Below are 22,889 nucleotides of genomic sequence, written 5' to 3'. Positions count from 1 at the left end.
GTTGATGGACCAATCTCATCTCCACAGACTACAGAAGAACCTAATTGGGCCTACAGGAGCCCAGCGGATGGCAGATGCCCTGAAACTGAACAAGACTCTGAAGGAACTCATGTGAGAAAGGCCAAGGGGCAAAACTGGTATTCTTCACAAGGCCAGCACACCCTACATATTTGTGAATAGAGGAATGGATGGTGGGATAGTTGGATGGATGAAGGGACAAGAAGATGTATGCATGGATGACTGGATGAGTAGGAGGTGATAGATGGTTGGATGGATGGAGGAGTAGATTGATGGGTAAGTAGGTGGATGGATGAGTGGCTAGACTGATGGCTAGATGGAAAGAGGGGTATATAGGAGATTTAGATAAACTGATGGGTGAGTGAATGCAGGTTAGCTGGACAAGGAGAGTTGAAACCCAGCCTCTCAGAACTGGGTGAGCCCCAAATGTCATGGGCTCGTTTACATTATTGCTTCCCTGTTCTCAGAAGGAAACATCATTTCTTGGCCATTTTCATATAAAGTCCCACAAACACCTTGCACGGTTGAACCTTAGTTCTTTCCAAAGAGTTAAGGAAGATAGGGGTTACCTTCAGAGACTACAGATGAACACAGCTCATGCCAAATGAAATGCACTGGACACCCTTGAGACATAGGTGGTCTTCCCTGAGCTCTAAGCCCTGGACCCAGCCCACCACCATCTGTCTCTTGCAGGTTTTCCAGTAATACCATTGGGGATAGAGGTGCCATGGCTCTGGCTGAGGCCCTGAAGGTGAACCAGGGCCTGGAGAACCTAGAGTGAGTCTGCTGTAGAACCCCCCCCCCCATGGATGATATTTTACCATGGCAGAATCCATTTCCATAAGAGAACCCTACCAACCCTCACCCTGACAGTGCTGCTTCTGTCTCTCCAGCCACCTTTTGTCCTATTCTACCTACCAGCTCCACTTCTTTGCAGGTTTTAGAATAACATGGTCAATGCCTTGCCATAAGCAAGCACCCGTGGCTGAAGAAAAACCTTGAAAGATGGGCAAGGGTGGGCTGGACACTGCCACCATAGTAGAGTGGTTTTGCTGCATCACTTTCTCTGGAGCACTTCCTTGAGGATGTGTGCAGCCCCCAAGTCAAGGCAGTTTAAGCCTCAGGGCTTATGCTAAACCACATTGCCTTTACCTGGAAGGAGCTAGAAAGAGTGATGGGAGGGGAAAGAGGGATGAGGAGGGAAATTCCCAACTCCCCAATTCTCTTGTTGAACCCAGGGGGTTCTGGGACAGGCACATCAGCAGTGTTTTGTCCTTTATGTGTAGCCTACAGAGCAATGCTATCAGTAACACTGGAGCGGCAGTGTTGATGCGAGCCCTCTGTGTTAACCAGAAACTCTCCAGTCTCAAGTAAGTCCTGACCCCCAACCCTCATAACCAGGGTGTTGCCCTTTTGACCAGTGGGAATACAGGGCCTTTGGGACTTGGGGGAAAAAAGGCTGGGACTGAGAAAACTACTTGTAGAAAAATCTGTAGTTGGTATGGTCTTGGTCCTACCCCTTTCCCTACTTTGTGAGTGTGGCCCCAGTGGGAAGCTCCCTTCTACATACAAGCCCTTCAGGAGCCACTCACCCATCATAACCCAGGCCTTGTCCTTTTCCTCCTGTGTATTCCTACACTGGTTGTAGTCCTGGGTGGGACACTGACTAGAGCCCTGGCTGGCTACAACAGGCTCTTTCACATTTCAGCCCAGATGGCCCAGGAAGCCCATGGCCTGTCTGTGGTTTCTTGTGGTCTGGGCAGCCTAGACATCTGGGCTTGCTGTGTCAGAAGCCTCACTTGCATGATTGGATGTTCAGAGTCTCATCTTTCCTCAGCCTACGAGAAAACTCCATCAGCCCAGAGGGAGCCCAGGCCCTCGTTCAAGCTCTCTGCATGAACAACACTCTAAAGCACTTGGAGTATGTAATAGTTGGGTCTGGAGGGATGGAGGTCAAAGGGAGATTGTGCTTCCTCACCTAATCAGACACCAGGGTTGGTGGCCACCATAATGATGGGTTAGACCCTTGGAATCTTCACAGTTCACAAGGTTGGACTAGGGCAGCTAGGAGACCTGATACCTACTGGCAACCCTGACACAAGAACTTTCCAGCCTTGTGCCTGGAGAAGACAAGCACATGAGAGAGGTCCCTAAGAGTTGGCATGGGGCCATGCCAATAGGCAGTAAATCCTGTTCACAGGGCTGTACTCTGGTCGCATGGCCTGTGACCACTCAAAGTTAAACATGGGATAGTCTCTAGTGTGCTTGGCACACCAGAGTTCTCCATAAGCATGAGCTACACAAGCCTAACATCAGTGTGTCCCTTGGAAGGATGTGGAATGACTGGGATCCCCTAGTGACCAGAATGGGGGGTTTCACAGTGGCTCCTACTTGCTCTTGTTCCTTTTTTCCAAGTCTGACAGCCAACCTCCTCCATGACCAAGGTGCCCAGGCCATTGCAGTAGCAGTAGGAGAAAACCAATGTCTCACACACCTTCAGTAAGTCTACTATCCCTACCCCTCCCCAATCTCCATTCTCCCAGTTTCGGAGCTACCCACAAACCAACTGTGGAAGATGGAGTCTGATTTGGGCCATGCCTGAAGTCTTCTCAGGCTACCTGCCTCCAGCAAGTATACCCCATCCTGGGTTTGGATTCCTGAGGTTATGCTCAAATCTAGATTATGAGGCAAGTGTCATGGCTGTCACTTGGCATGATGTATGCTTTATGGAGAATATTTGAGCTTGCTCACATGGCTACCACTAGTAAACACTAGTCCTCTGGGGACACCATATCCTGCATAGATTCACCCAGCCACCAGACCATCCTGGATGCCTTAGAGTCTCTAGATCCATTCTTGGGCCTTATGGTCATGTGTCTGTGTCTTTATAGCCTGCAGTGGAACTTCATCCAGGCTGGTGCAGCTAGGGCTCTGGGACAAGCACTCCAGCTGAACAGGACCCTGACAACCTTAGAGTAAGTGTGCCTATAGGAATGAGGGCCAGTTTCCAGGCACAGGGCTGGCCTGATGACCCTCAGCAACAGCCTCCTCTACGTGAGACCACAGAGTAGGGTCAGTCCTCACTGAAACAAGGCATGTGTGCAATAACTTTACTAATATAATCCACACACAAGAACCAGCTGTGCAACCATCACAGCAACCAATTTTAGAACATTTCCTAACCCCAGAGATGCTGTGTGTTGTAGCTGCTTTCCATTCTCACTTCCATCCTTGCAAAGCATTAGTCATTCTGGACATTTTACATGAGTAAATTCATGTGGTCTTTTGTGATCTATAGCTTGTGTGTGCATATAAATGCCAGAGGTTGAAACTAGGGCCACAAGAATCTTAATCACGTGCTCTATGGCAGAGCTACACCCCAGAAGAGCAGCAGGGTTTTGGGGTTTTTTTTTTTTTGTTTGTTTGTTTTTTGTTTTTTCCTGGTAACATGTTGGTACTTTCTTTTTTGTCTTAAAGAAGTGTGTGTGCATGTGTGTATGCACTTGCCTTGGCATATGTGTGGAGGTCAGAGGACACCTTCCAAGGGCTGGTTCTCTCCTTCCACTCTGAGTTTCAAGGATCACACTCAGGTCATTAGGGTTGGTGGCAAGCACCTTACCTTCTGAGCTCTTACTAACCCCAAACTTGTCCCTTTTTAAAAATTTTTGTGTGTGCACATATGTGAGTGCATGTACTAATGTGTGATAGTGAGGGTGTACACACGCCATGGCGTATATATGGAGGTAAGTGGATCTCCCCAGGTGCCTTCCACCTTGTCTGAGCACCGCCTTGCTGTGTATGCCAGGCTTGCACTCTCCCTGCAGGAGAGCTGCGGTTACAGTGATACTGCAGCCAACTTTGGGGGCAACTTACTCAGCTCCCTCTGCTTATGAGTTAAGCACTTAAGCTAGAGTCACCTCCCCAGCCTGGAGCACAGCCTTTTGAACTTTCTTGGCATCACAGTGCGGTTTTCTCCTTCTGTCAGTCCATCACTTCACCAGCTTCTGCTTCTCCCTCTTTCCTGTTGTTTTCCTCCTAGAGACTGGAGCTCCTCAGAGTTCTGCCCTTGAGCTTCTTGCCTTGAACTTTTCTGGGAGCTCTTCCTCTCCCAGGATTCTAGTTTCCAAACTACTGATAACTCCTACATTAGTGATATAGGGTGGTTTTAATGAGAATAGACCCCATAGGCTCATAAATTTGAATACTTGGTGACCTGTTGGTGAAATTCTATGGGAAGGAGGAGGAGGTGTGTCATTGGGGGTGGGCTTTGAGGTTCCAAAAGCCCAAAGCATTCCCGGTGTGCTCTCCCTGCCTTTTGCCTGTGGATCCAGATGTAAGCTCTTAGCTACTGTTCCAGGACCGTGTCTGTCTGGTGCCTGCTGCCATGCTCCCCACCATGAGGGTCAAGGACTCTAACCCTCTGAAACTATAAACCCCAAGTAAACTCTTTCTTCTATAAGTTGCCTTGGTCAAGGTGTCTTATCAGCAACAGGAAAGTAACTGTCTCTTGAACATCAGCCCATATATCCACACCTCTGATGCCTTGTGCCCTCAATGTCTCACAGGTATTGCAAGCTGCTGCATTTTCTTGCCCACAAGCTGGCTTCTTAGTTCTCCATCTGACCCTTGGACCAACCAATTGTGCAGCTGGAGGCACTGCCTCCACTCCCAGCTCATTTCCATGTCCTGTGGGCCCTCTTTTTCACTGCCCACTTCACACGGTTTCCATCAGCTGCCACCATCCAGGCCATATCACCACTCACCTGCCATACTAGGTGACCTCCATCCACATCTAGTCCATCCCTTTAAACAGTTGGCCTGCGATCTTTCTGAAACATCCATCATTCTTCATTATGGGTGAGATCCTTAAATGACCTGCAGAGTTGAGTGTAACCCTAAAACCTGGATTCCAAGGTCCCCAAAGGTCTGCCTCCCTCACACCTCCAGGCTTCAGCCTCATCAATCACTCCATGACTTCAGCAGTCTCCCAGGTTTCTTTAGATGTACCAGCCTTCTTTGTCTCCCATTCCCTGATTCTGGCTTAGTTTATTCCTTCTGGGTACCATACTGGGATAGACACTCTGCTGACCTTTCCGGCAACATAGATCAGGTACATCGATTTGCTCATTTGTAGCTGAGTTCTGAGAGGGCATTAATAAGTTACCCATCTATTGTTGTGATAAAATACTATGACCAAAAGCAAACTTTGGGACTTTGGGAGGAAGAGTTTATTTCACCTTACAGCTTCTAAGTCCATCACTGAGAGAGGCCAGGGCAGGCACTGGAGCAGAGACCCCCAAGGAACGCTGATTATTGGCTCACTCTTCCTAACTTGCTCAGTTTACTTTCTTATGTATCCCAGGACTACCTATCCAAGGTTAGTTCTACCCACAATTCAATGAGCCCTCCTACTTCAATCATCAGAACATAAAACAGCCCACAGGCTTGCCCATCGGCTATTCTTTTTTTTTTTTTTAACTTATATTTTGTTTTTTCAAGACAGGGTTTCTCTGTGTAATAGTCCTGTGTTATAGTCCTGGAACTCACTTTGTAGCCCATGCTGGCCTCAAACAGAGATGCCTATAGGCTAATCTTATGGAGGCATTTTCTCAATTGATGTTCATGGTCTCAGAGGACTCTGGCTGTGTCAACTTGACAGAAAACCCAGCCAGCACAAGGCACAGCAGTGCCTGTTGTTTGGCACTCCCAACATATGGGACACACTCAGATGTTTGCTAATGAACAAAATGCTTCCTTACACATGTCAATGCCCATTTATCTCTTCCCACTGGTTTTGAAATCATACCTTTTGGTCTCAAGCCTTGTTGGCAGTAATTCCCATGCCCCTTGTCTCACTTTGACGCTTTGTTCAGATTCACACAAACTTTCGGATTCTTCTGTGTATTAATATGAGGCCAAAGGCACAATGGCTTTCCAGAAGGACAATTATCTAAGGTGTAGGTGACTGGATGTAGGTCTGGTGTGTGTAAAGGACCTAAACCCCATAGGCCTTGGTCAGAGTGTTGGCTTGTGCACCTGTGTGCCAATGGACCATACTGTGTTCAGTTTACAGGAGAATGCCATAGGGGATGAAGGAGCTTCTGCAGTGGCCAGGGCCCTGAAGGTGAACACAACCCTCACTGCTCTCTAGTAAGTCCCCAGTAGATCACCCATTCACTACCCTCTCATGGCACAGCTGCCTTTCTTTGTCAGTCTAGGAAAGTTGTTTGGTTTTTCTAATATTAGTGATGGGTAATCAAACATCTAGGAAGGACTGAAGGTAGAGACAGCATTCACCCCAGCCCTTCTGGAAGACCACCTTTACTTCCCATCCTCTGTCTAGATCTTGTCCTTAGGTGTTAAAGTATAGATAGGAGATGCAGTGTTCTTGGAAGAATCATAAGAAACCACTCCTAGCGCCGGGTGCTGGTTGCACACACCTTTAATCCCAGCACTCTGGAGGCAGAGGCAGGCGGACCTCAGTGAGTTGGAGACCAGCTTGGTCTACAAAGCAAGTTCCAGGATAGCCAGGACTGTTACACAGAGAAACCCTGTCTCAAAACAAAACAAAACAAAACAAACAAACAAAAAAAAACAACAAAAAAGAAAAATAAATCAATCCTTAGTGCTATTTCTTAACTTCTAGCCCTAGCTAAGGGGTGTAGAATATGATGGGGAGCCTAGCCCAGGGCAGGGAGGAGCCAGGAGCACAGGGGTCCAATTACCCATGTTGATTGCACTCCCGCTCATAGCCTACAGGTGGCCTCCATTGGCACCCAAGGGGCCCAGGCACTTGGGGAGGCACTGGCTGTGAACAGAACCTTGGAGATTCTCGAGTGAGTATACCAGTGTCTGTTGAAAGACTTTTGCTCGAAGAAATCAAGCTACAGATTCAAAACAAATAACCATGAAGACAAATATCCATTTACATAGACACAGATAATTTTCATGACTGTTTTTCGTTATATGTTCCATCTTCCCTGTCCCCACTTTATGTCCTTCCCTGAAGTCACTATGGCACTATGTTCTGGATTGGGCCTGCTCCAGACAAACACAACCAAAGGATCTATTTAATAGACTCCCTTCCCTCCTCCCACATCATAGAAACCAGTAGCCATCTCCTGGAGTGGGGTTGGGGTTAGGGTTCAAGCTCTATGAGGCTCTCAGCATGCCCCTGCCATTCCTCCTCCCCAGAACCCCTGGATGGAGAGATTCCCCTCCCATCTCAGCCTAGGTTTTCCTTCTCTGGAGTAGAAAAAAAGAATAGGCTTCCTTCCCTAAGTGCTTAGGACTTCTGTGATTGAAATGTCGCACAACCCCACACCCATCTGGGGAGACATCAGTGTCATCACTCAGCCTATCCCTGTACCTAAGGCTTCTTGCTTGCCCTGACAGCTTACGAGGAAATGACATCGGGGTAGCTGGTGCCAAGGCCTTGGCAAATGCTCTGAAGTTAAACTCCAGTCTCCGAAGACTCAAGTAAGTGATTGTGTGAGTCATGTGCAACACAGTGCAATTCTGCCAGCACTTTTGGGATAGAACAGTTTCCTCTAGTTGCTTCCTTCTGGTTGTTAAACATCCATAATGTCCTGCCCATTACTGTCCACATTCAATGAAGTTAGCGTTATTCATTCTCCTTAAAGTTCTTTACTTAAAAATCGAATTTATGGTCTTGAGTAGAGTACCTGGCTACAGTTGCTATGGTGCCTGTGGACAATCAGCCCAGAACTACTTACTTTATCCACATCGCAACAAGGCAGTTGCCTCCTTAAGTGTCTTCTGCCCTGATGGCTCATCATGGTGCCTCCATCTCTTCTCTGCCCAGTCTCCAAGAGAACTCACTGGGGATGGACGCGGCCATATATGTCGCTGCTGCGCTGTCTGAGAACCACGGTCTGCATCATATTAAGTGAGTACACACAGTGGCTACTGCTGAGTCTCAGAACTGCTCCCAGATCAGGTTCTGCCTTTAGCCCTATTCTGGGAGCCAGGTGACATGAAGTTTCCATAGGGAAACTAGGTCTAAGAAGGAACATGACAAAATGGGCCCCAGAAGGGCAAAGGCTCAAGGGGGTCCTAAATTTATTATAGCAATAATACCTGTAAAGACAACTTGCAGGTGCTAAGTTCTGCCCTAATTCTTCTATTCTAGTCTCCAGGGAAATCCCATTGGTGAATCTGGTGCCAGGATGATCTCAGATGCTATCAAAACAAATGCTCCCACATGCACTGTGGAAATGTAAGGAAAGCAAGTTCCTGGTGGACCACGCAGAGACTCAACTGGAAGCTTTTCATCAGTGACCTACCTCTGTTTCTGCATATCTTCCTGGAACCTGAATGCTGCTGAGCCAGCTCTCAAGCTGGTTTCCTGGACAGAGGCCACACATGTCTTTCATGTGTCAGTCAGAGGGAAGATGGATACTCTGTGACAGCACACAGAAGAGAAGGAGCTGCTGCCAAGGGGCACTCAGGGACAAAATCTCAAAGCTCCACAAAGTAGGAAGCTGGTTCTGGCTTATTCATACCCTGGGGTCTTCATAGCCCCAAGTTACAAAACAGCAACAACAAAACCAAATGTGTTTCTGCTCTTGTGCACTCACATGGCTAACATCTTCAGTCTTTTGAATCCAGGTGCAGTCTTCAAGCTCAGTAAGCACCTCAGCTTGGCAAAGGTGATAATGGGCTCAATTTTTCTTTTCTCAAGAGAAGAAAAAAGGTTTGGGCTGTGACCCTTAGATACATATGGAGAAAATATGAGAAATTTGTGAAGATAAATGAAAGGTTAATTCTAAGTTTCTGGAGTTTAAGTCTCCAAAGGCTCTGCGTTCTGTAAGATCTCTCAGACATGTAGAATGGTCTGCCATATTTGGAGTCCAGCACACTGGTTATCCATTGCAAATTAAGTGTTGATACTTTGATGCCATTATCCTATTTAGGCATCTAAAACCTCTACAGTGGCAATGACTTTCCCTTGGAGACAAATAAGCTATGCTTCCATGTGGCAAATTCCCTCCATTGTCTGATTGAAATAGGAAAACCTAAATGACCTTCATAGATCTCAACTAAGCCACTAAGATAAGTGCTTATAAAGGCCACAAAGTGAGTCCAGTTGGGTGGTGCACACAAATGTGTGGAGGCACACACTTGTAATTCTAGTACTTGAGAGGCTGAGAAAGAAGGATCATGACTTTGAGGCTAGCTTAAACTACATTGAGAGGTTCTCAAAACCAAAACAAAAATATAAAAATAAACATTCAGATGAATTATCATGGAGGCTAATAAGGAGCGGTGTTAACCCGATTATGTAAGAAAAGAAGTATCTTAGCAAGTAAGGTGACAAATGCTGTTGTAACAAAGGGATTAAACTTAAGCCAGACACAGTGTTATGTACCTGTAATTCCAGCACTTGGAGGAAGCAGGAGGATTAGGAGTTCAAGGTTGTCTTTGGATACATGGTGAGTTCAAGATCAGTTTCTGCTGCATGAGATCCTGTCTCAAGAAAAACAGAAGAAAATAACCTGACAGCCATGGGGCAAATGAATATCATGCATGACTGTAGACACGGCACTGACAGAGCATTTCTGCCACAAGTGCTTACCCAAGCCTAATTGCAGAGGTGTGGCAACTCCAAATGGAAGGACTTTTTACAAAGCTGGCTTGACTGCTGAAAAATATTACAACAGTCTGGAGATGGTTTTAAACTAAACAAATGAAAAGGACCTAACAGTCCTTGATGGGCACTTAGGCTGGAGGAAAAATATAATCTTCAAAGAATGGTACTTGGAAATTGAAGCTGTATCAATTTGGTTTTGAAGGGTACTGTTTGTGGGTATAGAATGCTACTCTCTTTCTTTTGGTACTTTTATGATGTTGCTCTCTGACTGGGGCTACATCCAGCTCAGTGGAGTAGGTCCTGGGTTCTATCCCCTGCACTGCCAACAGCAACTTTGCTATAGGTTTCTGGCTTACATTGTTTCTAGCAGAAGCTCAGCAGACAGAAAGACATCAGTCAGTCAGTAGACAAATGCTTGGATAGTCTAGTATGGAAGTCTGAGGCCCAAACACTGTGAGGACAGAGGACACTCTCCAAGGATGCTGAGAGCAAGTCCCACCATGCCTAGAAGGTCCCCTTCCAGAAGTTCTGTCCAGACCCCACTGGCGAGGCTTCACAGCACTCTGGGAGCAAGGAGAAAGGTTTACTGGGTCTAGCTGCATCACCACAAAGCAAGCCAGAATGTGAGTGTGGAACTGAGACAGGCCGATACCCACAACAGTGGTTTGGTTCTCTTCCTAGTGTTTTTATGTTTGTTGTTTTGTCTGGACAGTCTCTGTTGCTGTCTTGTGCATCCTTCCCTGCAGCACACCCTCTGCTGTTAAGTGCACCTTGCTACTCTTCATCTCAGACTGTTTCTATCTGTTTAGGATGGCACTTCAGTCTCAGTTTCTCCAGCTTTGCCACTTCCATCTGTTTTCCACAGCACTGAGAAACTGCTGTCATTCACTCTGCCCTCTTCTCTGATTCTTGGTGTCTGTGGATTTACTGATATGAGAATTTCTTCTTCTTACTTCTCCTCTCCCCTTTTCTTCATTCTTCCCTCTTTGCCTCCCTTCCTTACTCAGGTTTTACTGGAATTTTAGGAGCATATAGAGAGAAATGAACACATTCTGTTCATAGGTTTATCTGAGGCCCCCCAAGTCTGTTTATTTATAAGCCATTATTGTACATCATTATGCAGACGTTAGGTGTGTACATTCCCAAAATGCCTCCACTGCCTGCTACTCACACCCCTGATTTGCATCACCTCTAGGAACTTTTCTTCAGACACTTGAATCTAGTTCAAGGTCATTGCCTGAGCTCTTCCTATAACACTAAGCCTGGGCTGGCCCCTCAGATTTCTATGTAGACCAAGCTAGTCTTGAGCTCACAGAGATCGACCTGTCACTGTCTTCAGAGTGCTAGGATTAAAGATGTGCAGTACCATGCTCAGCTCAGAGTGATTTCTCTCTCTCCTCTCTCTCTCTCTCTCTCTCTCTCTCTCTCTCCTTCCATCCTTTCTTTCTTATTCTTTTTTTGTTTTTGTTTTTTGAGACGGGGTTTCTCTGTGGCTTTGGAACCTGTCCTGGAACTAGCTCTTATAGGTCTTGTAGACCAGACTGGCCTTGAACTCAGAGATCTGCCTGTCTCTGCCTCTTGAGTACTGGGATTAAAGACATGCACCACCAATGTGCAGCTTTTGATTTATTTTTTTAAACTTTATTTCTGGTGGTTGCTATTTACTCATGGAGCAAAACTTAAGTAATTCCTTAGCAAAACATATGAAGTTCACTTTGCTATTCTCTTACTACTCTCCAAGCATTTCGGCCTTCTGTGTCTACATTTCATGAACAGACCATGTCTTCTGTTACCGCTATGCTTCTGTAGTTCTGTCCTACCCGATCTTTTAAAAAAGATTTACTTTTAACTCTGTGTGTGTGTTTGTGTGTAAGTCCCTGTCTCAAAAATGAGACAAAGTAAATACCAATCAGGCTGAGGATATAGTTCAGTTGATAGAATGCTTGCCATGCAAGCATGAGGTTCTGAGTCCAAACCCTCACAAAAATTCCAGGTGCCATGGTGTGTTCTCAGAATTCTGGCCCTGGGAAGGCAGAAATAACATAGATACCTAGAGCTGACTGCCTAGTCAGTCTAGGCTAATTGGTGAGGTTCCAGGTCCCAAACAGACCCACCCCTACTCCCCAAAAGGTGGTCAGTTCCTGAGAACAATCACAGAGGTCTTCTGGCTTTCACACTGACATGCACACATACCAGCATAAACATTTATACCTGCTCACATATGAACATGTGCACATGTAACACTCATGTACACACACACTCACATGGATGCCTGCTAGCAGGAGTAGATAGCAGTAGGAGTTGGAGCTGATTTGCTGAGATATCCCAGCTAGTAGTTCCCAAACAGTTCAGACTGGGGACTGTGAAGAGACTGCCTCCCAGAAGAATACCAGCCCTCTGAGAGGAACAAAACTTAATCTGGAGCCTCTCCGTGGCCTGAACATCACAGAAAATTAATTTAATAACAACAGCAGCCAAGACTTACAAGGTGTCGGTTTATATTTCTCTTTTCTTATGGATTTGAATTATGTAGAACACATGAATTTCCCAAATGGTAGGAAATAAGACAAAAGAAAATCTCGTTTGGGGTTTGTTTCAGTAATGGTTAAGCCCAGATGGTGTAGTGAAGAAAATACATATTACCTTTCCAGCCTGCTGATTCCCTGTTTACCTAGAAATCTGAGGCTCTTAATCTGCCTGTGTCCCTTGGCAAGAAGGTCAGAAGTCATTGTCACTTTCATCCAGAGGCTCAGGTTTACGGCCCCTTCGACTGGGCTTAGCTGGGGAGAGAGCAATGCTCTCATCTTCCAGATCGTCATCATCCTCTTCATCATCTTCCATGTCAATCTCACTGTCCTCTGAGTCTTCCTGAAGCAAAAGGGTGGCAAATGCAACTGAGGTGCTAGCTCACTATAATATCTTGTACTTAGAGACCCCACTTTACTCTCTCAAGGACAGTGCAATAACCAGCAATACCCCTACAGTGGAAGGTTGTGGGGCCACAGCATGCTGCCAGCTGAACAACTCCTCTAGATTGAGGACATAACTAGTAACTCAAACACCAGCCTTTACTGGGGTTGTTGAGAGGAGTTGGCTTTCCATGGATGTCTTGGGAATACCCTTAACACATGCTGAGAGACCTAGATGCTGAATGGCTCCTGCAGTCTAGAGACCCAGCAGACAGAAAGACAGCAAGAAGGGCAGGAAAGGGAGGCCTATTCCAGATGGAGATAGAAAGTGGCACAAATGTGGGTAAGAAGGCAAGGTGAAGGGAGCCCCAGCTCCGTCATGGTCTGGATCCAGGAAGCACCAACTCGAGTTGTCTTTTTTTTTTTTTTTTTTTTTTTTTTTTTTAATAGCAAGTCCTATGTTCCGTGTACATCAGATGGCTAGCCACCCAGTCTAGATTATTATTTCCAAGTAGTACATACATGTTCGAATTCTCTTCTTACTACCACCTTCTCCAGCTACCCTGCTCTGTCTGCTTCCTTCCCAGCAGAAATCCCTGTGAAAGCCAGGCCTATGGTAGTACAAGCCTACAATGCCAGCACACTAGAGGCTAGGACAGGTGGGTGATTATGAATGAGGCCAGCCTGAGCTCATATAAAGATCTTGTTTCACAATGAAAAAAATAAAGAATGAACTCCTTGGGCAAATTGCTTTATCAAGTGTCCCCCTCCCATTACGTAAGTACAACAGGCTCTATCCCATAACCCCAAACCACTCTTGTCAAGACTGAAAGGATTCCAATCCAGTGGATTGGATCCTCAGTCCTTGCCACATCTGTCACTGACACACCCTTCTTTCCTGAAGTCCACCTCCCCACCCTCCATGGCTAACATTCTAGTCTGCCCTCTGTCCCTAGCTCTCTGTATAGTGCACTCCAACTCCTTCACCCGATCCTCTTTAATTCTCTGGCCTCTGCAATACAGAGGTACTGCAGATCTCCTCTTTTCTTGCTCTCCAAATAGTGAAATCACATCTTTATCATGGCTTCCATCTAAATATGGACTGCTCCCAAGTTCTACTTCTGGCCCAGCCCTGTTTCTTAAATTCTAAATTTTTCCTGACTGCCTTCTCAAGTCACTTCTGTCTCAATCAGCTAAAACCCTAGGCTTTCAGTGAGTTCCACCATTGAAGCATTCTGCATTCCTCTTCTTTATCACCCTGGTGCAATCAACTAACAAAACAAGATGATCAAACCTCAGAATCACCCAGAATCTATCTGCTTCTCAATACCAACACCATTACGGCCTCAGGCTAAGACATCCTCACCTACAACTTACACACTTGCACTTGCCACCTCTGAATCTCACCCCCCCCACCCTACTCCCGACAATTCTCCAACATCTCCTATCTCACTGGGTCTACAATACACCCTGCACAGTTCTGTCCCAGCTGTCTCTCACCACTTGCATCCAAGTTCCCGCCATCCTGCCACTGCCTCACTGTAGGTGTCCACACTCCCTAGGCCCAGGGGTTCTGCCCACCCCAACATGGCTCACCCTTTCCCTCATTCAGGTCTCTGCTTCAGTTTCTCACTAGAGAGGCCCAACATGAACATGTAAAAAGATCCCTTGTCTCTATCATTTCTTGTCTCCTAAATCTACTTTATTTATTCCCTAATACCTATGACTGTGGTACGTCTACTTGATTGTTACTAGAACATATATATTCCAAGGGCAAGGACTGATTTTTCACCTCCTGCTGCATTCCAGACCCAACACTGATAGGATCCAACAAATTCATGTTGAACAAGCACATAAAAAGCATAAAGTGCAAGTGTGACAGGAGCTGTGTGAACAGTCTCCATGAAATAAACAAGAGGGAAGACCCAAGCCACTGCAGATGCATTCATTCTTAAAGCATGTAAGCAAATAAAACAGAACAGACACCACTTCCCAGGAAGCACTGGTTGCTTTAGGCCAGATCCTCCCTGTTTCAGACTCAGGTGGACAGGAGTGGATGAGCGCTACCTTATCATAAGTACCCTCTCTGTTAAGAAGAAAGTTATTGTTGAGTGATTTCCCTGACTTTCCATTGAGTCCTCTAAAATTCAAGGTACAAGCTTCTCTGTTCCTGACCAGAAAGACAAGGGCCAGCTTGCTTTATGGATTTAAGCAACATTGCATTGAGGCACTTAGTAAGCCAAGCTTCAAACAAGAGCATATGGTCCTGTTTAGTCCCTGTGCAAGCAGGCACCAGTGCCACACCCCAGATAGGCTTATACCTTACAAACTGACCTGGGATTGATGTCTCTCCAGCAACCTTTGTGAAATGGACCAAGTAGCACTGGCAGGGAATACAACAGCAGGAAGGCTCAGAGGGTCCGGCAGTGTATGTTCAGCCTGCCACTTTGAAACCCAGATTTCCCTTTCTGGTTAAGTTCTCTAGTTAGTTATCTACCTGGTGGAGTTCAAGGTACTAGCTGCCAGACCTCAATCTCCTGTTGGGCCTCTCTAAGGCCCTGGTCTAGGAGGACATCTTTTTTATATTCCTGCTCCAGAATCATAGGATGGTGCTGAAGAAAGGCTGGTGCTGGACCATGGCCCTTGGCATCAGCACTTCATCTCTGTTATAATTCAGGGCCTGATGACTGTCTTGGTGCTTGACCCTCCTGAGTTTGGTGGTGCAAGAGACCACTCTGCCTTTCTCTCCATGGCATCTATTCTGAGGATTTCTTGCCTCAGAGAGGAAGCATCACCCTGGAGGAGAGAGGCTCTGCTGGCCCTGAGCAGGCTGACACACACCAACAAACAGATGAGGCAAGAAAAGAAAACCAACCTGCTTCCTGGAGCTGGGAGTCTTGCATTTACCTAAGAGGACTGGTGCTGCTTCCATCTTTGGAAAGCGAGAATGGAAAGAACAGTGAGAAGGCAAAGGAAAAACAAAACAAAACAAACAAACAAACAAACAAAACAAAACAAAACAAAAAAAACCAAAAAGGGCAAGCATATTTGTGTGAAATGAGAAACAAGCTATTGATAAACTCCGTCACATTCAAGCAATGTGCTGGGAACAGGTAGTCCCTGACTTCTGGCAGCACCTGAGCTAATCTAGAAGGACAGCCCCAAGACCAGGAGGCACAGGAGTGGAGAGAGGGTACTAGGACTCACATCTTCATCAGAGTCTCCACCTTGCATTGTGCCCACGATGCGTTTGCTTGGCCTTCCTGAGAACAACAAAAGCATGAAATTATAAATTGGAAAATATGGCAGGAAATGACATTTAAGACTTGCTTTCCCTTGAAAAACTAGAAAATACTAAAGTTCTTACTAAAAATGTACTTAAGCTCCAACTAAGTAGGATTATCAACAAATAATCATCCATTTCCTATATCCCCCATCCCTTCTATTTTGAGAATATAGCTGAGGCTGGCCTTGAACTCTTGATCCTTCCACAACTTCTAGAGTGCTGGCATTACAAGTTTGTGCTGCCATGCCCTGCTCTGCAATTCTTCTTTGAAAGATGAAAAAAGGGCAATAAAATTCAGCATGTGATAGGGTACATCTGTAATCTCAGCACTCAGGAGACTGAGGCAGGAGGATTGCTGGGAGCTCAAAGCTAGCTTGAGGTACATAGTGAGCTGTACTAAGTCTCAGTAACAACAATAAAAAACTAACAACAACAACAACAACAACAAACCCAATAAAGTTAACATGGACTGGCAAGATGGTTCAGTAGGTAAAGGTACTTGCCACTAAGCCTATTGACCTGAGTTCCATCTCCAGAATTTACATGGTAGAAGGAAAAAACTGAGTTCCAAAAGTTTTCTTTGGATGTGTGCCCATGTGTGCACACATAAATGAATGTAATGAAAATTTACATACAAAAAATTATACATGAAGGCTGGGGGTATGGGTAAGTTGTAGAATATTTATCCATATGTTTAAGGCCATGGATTTAGTCTACAGCACCACAAAACAACCAGGAATCAAGAGTACTTGTTTGTTTTGAGGCAGGGTTTCTCTGTGTAGCCTTGACTGTCCTGGAACTTGCTCTGTAGACCAGGCTGGTCTCAAACTCACAAAGATCTGCCCACCTATGCCTCCTGAGTGTTGGAATTAAATGTATGTACCACCACCACCCAGCAATCAAGAGTATTTTTAAAACACATCCTTGGGGGGGGGAATCACTGAATTCTATTATTAGTTTACATTCTATTATTAGTATCATGGTATCTGTTGAAAAAGAAAATATTCTTTTATGAACTAGTGTCTCCTGTACTTGGATCTAGGCTTAAGTTTCCAATTGAAAATGATAGTAGGGTCACTGCTGGCTGGGTCCAGGCAGAGCAGAAGGTTGCTCATGGCAGGTCCAGATAGACAACTGAGCACTGGGCCACACAAGGTACAAAGCTTTATGGCATTTGAAGGCCCTTGCCATAGTTTTTGGAACTGGACTATATGAACTTACTCTGCAAATTAAGTACTTAAGCAGGATTTGAATGAATTGTTGCCTTAGATTAACACTGAGTCAGTTATATACCTTTTTCTAGTGTTGGCTCCCATCCATCAAATGGGAGACATACCGTTAGCCTCTGTTTATGTCATGAAGCTGTGAAAAAGTGAAAGGTTACAAAAGAAAGCAAAGCAATTAATCATCCAATGGGAAGTGCACATGAGGAATGAAGACAGCTGGGCCCAGCATAAACAGAAGCTGCTAACAACAAACTTAACATAAAATGATGAAAAGATGATGACAACACCTCTGAAACTTATGAGGTATAAACAACTCTCTACAGTACCAATGCTCTAGAGGCTGAGGCTGGAGTCAGTACCAATGCTTTAGAGTTTGAGCCCAGTCTGAGTTACAAAATGAGAACCTGTCTCAAAAGACCAATACAGTACCTGTGTGCTAAACATTAGCTGGGTGATGGGTAAGAAATGTAAATATAGGGAAACTGAGTAGCTATCAAAATTAGGGTTTACAGTTGGGCATGGTGGCACCTGCAGTTTGAGAGTCTGAGCACTCAGGCCTTTGTAGTGCAAGGACTCTGAATTTGAGGCCATCCTGTGCTATATAGCATGACCCTGTACCAAAAACAAAAATTAAAGTTAACAGAAGTTTTAACAGAAGAATCACATTTGATAACAAAGTTAGACTAAGATATTTTTGTTTAAATAGCTTTGAAGTAAAAAAAAAAAAAAACAAAACAAAAACAAGAAGGCAATCTAAAGTTTTAGAAAGGCACATAGTTGAGCAGCCCAATTATCATTAGCAGACATGACTTTCTTGCTAGGATTGCTTGATGACCAAGGTGATAATTAATTCCTTAAACCCATTTCTTCTTTCAATCTCCTTAATGAGTGGGTATGCTCCCTAAGTTTAAAGGTAGAGCTGACTGATTCTTTTTCATATACAAACGTTTAGGTTTTTGATTCCTTTAAAATTTCTTATAAGATTACCTTTCAAGATAAGTAATAAATTGGTCCTTTCTTAAAAAAAAAAAAGAATACCATTTGAAATGATGAACACTAAAGAAACACTTGCATATATGTAGAAAGAAGTATATACAAGAAAAATAGTGAAATTAAATATCTCAGTATATAGCCAAATAAATTAAGGGTACAGTTATGCAATGGAATATGAAGTATCCATTAAAAAGAATAAAGCACATCTCTATTTACTGATATAGGGACAGTTACTACAACAGAGTCCCAGACCTCAGCACAACTGACTCCATGATGGAAGTACCATTCAGGCCGTAAAACTCAGCATGTAGGTAGCACCACCTGCCAAAACTAAAACAAAGACCTAATCCATCATTATGGGAAAGTCTCTAATATACCAAGCTTTTTGGCTTATGTAGTACTACTTCTAGCTAACTGTTCTTATAACTGAAGTATGTCAGGTCAGAACATGGTTTTTGTGCATAAAAGCTCACCCTGAGAAAGGCTCGGGGCTACAATGGGATCCCAAATACCCAGTGTAGTCTCAAGCTAGCTAATAAAAATTTTCTATTGGCTTAAACTCATGTCCAAGCAGTCCTCTCTGGTGAATATTCCACAACAGTTACAACATATTTAATTTGGGTGTGAGTGTAGCATATGTGTGCATACATATTCATGTGTGTGTATATGGGAAGGCCAGGTTGATATCAGTATCTTCCTATATTACCCTCCGTATTTTTTTTTTTTTTTTTTTCTGAGACAGGGTTTCTCTGTGTAGCCCTGGTTGTCCTGGAACTTACTCTGTAGACCAGGCTGGCCTCAAACTCAAGAAATCCATCTGCCTCTGCCTCTTGAGTGCTGGCATTAAAGGTGTGCACCTCTGCCAACCAGCAAGTCAATAGTTTTAAAGAGAGAAAAATTTAGACAGATGCCTTTATGTAAGGATATGCTTGTGCTTTTGTTGAGATAGGGTTTCACCATGTGGCCCTGGCTGACCTGGAACTCATTATGAAGATCAGGATGGCCTCTAATTTAGAGATCTACTTGTCTTCCAAGTGCTAGAATTAAAGGTGTGTGCCACCACTGCATAGCTCCATATTATTTTTTTGAGACTTGATTCAGGAGGACAGGTCAGCAAGCCTCAGGGATCCTCCTGTCTTCACCCCCCCCACCCCCAGTACGAGGGTTTCAGACAGGCACTGCAGCATTTGGCATTTTACATGGGTTCTGGGAATCTAAACCCATATTTTATGCTTGCACAGTAAGCAATTTACTGACTCAGCCTCTCTCCAGCCCCAATGTATTTAATTGCCAGAATAAAAGTCATAGAATAATGATATAATCTGGTCCCACTTAAGTTAAGGAATTTTCAGGTATTTATTTATTTTTTATTAGAGGTACTCATGTGATCCCTTTACTCTATGTTAATCCCTTGGCCACAGGGATGTAATTGCACTGACCCCAAATGAGTAGAATACAGAGCTTAGTTGCAGAGGCCATTTCTGAGGTTATCTGTGAATCAGCAATTCCCAGGGCCACAGAGAAGAAAGAACATTACATGTGCTGGGCATGGTGGTGCATGCCATAATCCCAAAACCTAAGAGGTAGAGCAGGAGGACCAGGTTCAAGGTCATCTTGAGGTACACTGTAAATTAAAGGGAAGTTTAGCTACATGAAATTGAACAAAAGAACTGTTAGAGACACTGATTACCAATGAGCAGTATGACAGACAGAGCCTAAAGAATAATATAAACTGAGGCAGGAATGGCTTCACGGATCTCTGTGGATCCATGGATCTCAATGCTAACAGCACTCATCCAACTTTGCCCTTGATGTTCTGAGAAACAGGCAAGGAAGCTGGGCAACAGAAGGAGTTACACTACCTTGCATGAGCACCTCCATGGCCGTCCGAGGCTTAGATAGCCGTCTCTCCTCTAGCTCACTATCAGATTCATCGTCCTCTTGGATGTCTATGTCTGAGTCATCATTACCTGACCAGAACAAGAGAAGGCAGAATAAAGGAGCAGTTCTTGCATTACAGCCAAATGTCTCCTGTCTATTAAGGCTTCAGTGCAAAAGCATCTGCCTTTCTTGGCCCCTTTTCAGCTATAAGATCTTATGAGACCTCCTGAATTTTCTCAGGTACTAGTGAAGTGTTAATGAAGTTCATAATATGCTGTACTTGCTTAGAGCAAAATTTCAAAGCAAAAAAGAATGTGGATCTTATTATGGCAGACTGAATTCTTCACAACCTGAGTAGCTGGCTGTCAAGGTAGCTGGAAGCCCTTGGCTAACCAGGGCTCAGGGGTTAAGGGGGGAAGCCACTTTGTCCTATGCCAGGCTGTCACTAAGAGTCCTGACCATAACAAAGATAAAGAAGTGGAGCGAGATGAGAAAGAATAAAGCAAGGTGGAGGCAAGCACAGAACCCATGCTTGAGCAGCAGAGCGGGCTGTCCTGAGAAAAAAAGTGCAGTAGCACACATGACTTTCTTCACTGGGGAAAGTTCTAGTAAAGGCTACATTGGGTCCCCGGGTTATGGCTCAGTGCTAGAGCATGTGCTTATCTTCTGTAAAACTCTGGGTCTAATCCTTAATATCACACACACAAATCTAATTAGGAAAGCTATTTTTAAAATAAATTTTATTTATTTTTGGGGGTGTTCATGCATGAACTCTATAAAAGGTATTTTCAGTGCAATTGCTTTTTTGGTTTTTTTTTTTTTTCAAGAACAATCACTTTTTTAAAATTAAATTCTCTCTCTCTCTCTCTCTCTCTCTCTCTCTCTCTCTCTGTGTGTGTGTGTGTGTGTGTGTGTGTGTGTGCTTGTATGCCACATGTGTGGGGAAGGCCTGTAGAGACCAGAAGAGGATGTTGGGATCCCCTGGAGTTGATGATAAAGGCAGTTGTGGGGTACCTTGTATGTGTGCTGGAAACCGATCTAAGGTCTTCTGGAAGAGTACCAAGTGTTCTTATTCACCAAGTCATCGTTTCTAGCCCTGAAATCACTCTATATACGTTAAGAAAATACTTGTTCATAGACTTTGTGCCTGTAAGCTGAACATTTTATAGACAGAACCAAAAGAGAGAGACTATAATGGGGAGAAAAAGCTCTCATTGCCTCATGCCTTACTAAGCCCAGGGAGTGACAGGGGTTTGGGAAGGAGGGACTTGGAAGGGTTTGCAGTTGCTGGTCTGACACTGACTTAGAAGTCAGCCTGAAAATCCAGCAGTTGCTGGTTTTCCAAAAGGCTTCGCTTTGTGCTAGTATGAGATAACTGATAACTGTATCCACTCAGGCACTAGGGAAGGTAACTTGCTTCCTTTAGCCAAAGGAAGAGCTGTGTTCTTGAGCTCATGAAGGAATGCCTAGAGCTGGTGACACTGTCACAAAGGGATCCTTCAAGATCACCAACACAGTCTTCTAAAAATCTTTATACAGAAGATGGATCCATATTAACATAATTTAATAACTATAACACAAAATCACCCTGTTTAGTTTCCTTCTTACTTCATCCACAAAAATTATGATATTCAATGAAATATAGATGACTATACCACTTGATTTCTGTCTTGACTAACCCTGAACTAAAGCAGCAGGTGTGGCTTGGCTAGAGACACTTTTCAGGTTTTCTAAACCTGCTCTTAGAGGATTCCCAGAAATCCCTGCTCTCTTTTGAGAGCTCTCTGAGAACAGATACAAAAAAAGACAAACACAAAGGGAACGGGCAGGTTGGGGGAAGAGCGAGATGGTCAGATATATTGTCTTGACCATGAGAATAAAGACATGTTATCATGAAAACAGAGAAACAGCAAGAGAAGTGAGTCAGGGTAATACAACGGTGGAGAAGCAGTAAGACCACACACTGCTATGGCTCCCAACGTTGAATGGATGCCTTGGTGTTGTACTGGTGAGCAATGCTAGCTTATCATGGAATCCCAGAATCTAGGCCTCAAGTTTAGTGCATTGTTCTATAGGTGAGAACCTTGCTGAGCATGCCTGGATGACTGTATGGGATCTGCCAAGCAAGTGGTCTCTTCACTGATACTGCATGCAACAATTAGCCTGCCCTACAATGGGACCATTCATACTAGGAACATTTTGTCTTTCATAATTATTTATTACATAAAATTCAAGCTAACTGTAGCAGTAACAGACAAAAATGTGATATCGTAAGAAATAAATGTTAGTTAGATGCTATGTAATTGGAAGCAAGCTTTGATATTATTATTATTATTATTGAAAAATAGATTCTAGCCTGGCGGTGGTGGCACACACCTTTAATCCTAGCACTTGGGAGGCAGAGGCAGGCAGATCTCTGAGTTTGATGCCAGCCTGATCTACAGAGTAAGTCCCAGAATAGCCAGAGCTACACAGAGAAACCCTGTCTTGAAAGACAAAAACAAAAAGCATAAACAAAAACACAGAAGAAAATAGATTCTTCTCTCATACAATATATCCTAACCATAGTTTCCCTCCCTCCACTCCTCCTAGCCCACCCCCAGATCTATTCATTCCACCTTCATTTCCTCTTTAGAAAAGAGCAGGTCTCCAAGAGACGACAGCCAAACAGGACAAAACAAGACAGTTACAGTAAGACAAGGTGAAAGCCTCATATCAGGGCCAGACAAAGCAACCCAGTAGGAGAAAGAGTCTCAAAAGCAGGCAAAAGAGTCAGAGATACACCCAGCTCCCACTGTTAAGAGTCTCACAAAAACACCAAACTACATGACATACAACATCTACACAGAGGGCCTAGTACAGACCTATGCAGGCCCTGTGCTTGCCGTTTCAGTCTCTTTGAGAAAATTGCTTTCAGGAAATACTTTTGCACTTCTAGTCAACAATGACAGGCCTGTTAATGT

The 22,889-nt window shown here is 44.4% G+C and overlaps 2 protein-coding genes across 3 annotated transcripts in view; one reads left to right on the top strand and one right to left on the bottom strand.

The window, feature by feature from the left end:
* Positions 1-11,505, top strand: part of Nlrc3 (NLR family CARD domain containing 3) — a 30,394-nt gene extending 18,889 nt beyond the window's left edge. Inside the window, exons 9-19 of the mRNA XM_051181301.1 lie at positions 28-111; positions 712-795; positions 1,305-1,388; positions 1,856-1,939; positions 2,434-2,517; positions 2,910-2,993; positions 6,085-6,168; positions 6,771-6,854; positions 7,414-7,497; positions 7,844-7,927; positions 8,171-11,505. Coding sequence (XP_051037258.1) covers positions 28-111; positions 712-795; positions 1,305-1,388; positions 1,856-1,939; positions 2,434-2,517; positions 2,910-2,993; positions 6,085-6,168; positions 6,771-6,854; positions 7,414-7,497; positions 7,844-7,927; positions 8,171-8,261 — 931 coding nt within the window. The 3' untranslated portion in view covers positions 8,262-11,505. The remainder of the gene's footprint in view (positions 1-27; positions 112-711; positions 796-1,304; positions 1,389-1,855; positions 1,940-2,433; positions 2,518-2,909; positions 2,994-6,084; positions 6,169-6,770; positions 6,855-7,413; positions 7,498-7,843; positions 7,928-8,170) is intronic.
* Positions 11,506-12,063: 558 nt separating this feature from the next.
* Positions 12,064-22,889, bottom strand: part of Cluap1 (clusterin associated protein 1) — a 30,983-nt gene continuing 20,157 nt past the window's right edge. The window contains exons 10-13 of one of the 2 annotated variants that reach the window (XM_051181302.1): positions 19,908-20,015; positions 15,748-15,803; positions 15,416-15,472; positions 12,064-12,499 (exon numbers count right to left, since the gene is read on the bottom strand). In XM_051181302.1, coding sequence (XP_051037259.1) covers positions 12,350-12,499; positions 15,416-15,472; positions 15,748-15,803; positions 19,908-20,015 — 371 coding nt within the window. In that variant the 3' untranslated portion in view covers positions 12,064-12,349. The remainder of the gene's footprint in view (positions 12,500-15,415; positions 15,473-15,747; positions 15,804-19,907; positions 20,016-22,889) is intronic. The other variant, XM_051181303.1, reaches the window with a different exon arrangement.

The sequence above is a fragment of the Phodopus roborovskii genome, unplaced genomic scaffold, assembly GCF_943737965.1.
Source record: "Phodopus roborovskii unplaced genomic scaffold, PHOROB, whole genome shotgun sequence".
Lineage (NCBI taxonomy): Eukaryota > Metazoa > Chordata > Mammalia > Rodentia > Cricetidae > Phodopus > Phodopus roborovskii.
Note: the sequence above shows the minus strand (reverse complement) of the source record. Positions and strands in the feature narration are given on the sequence as shown.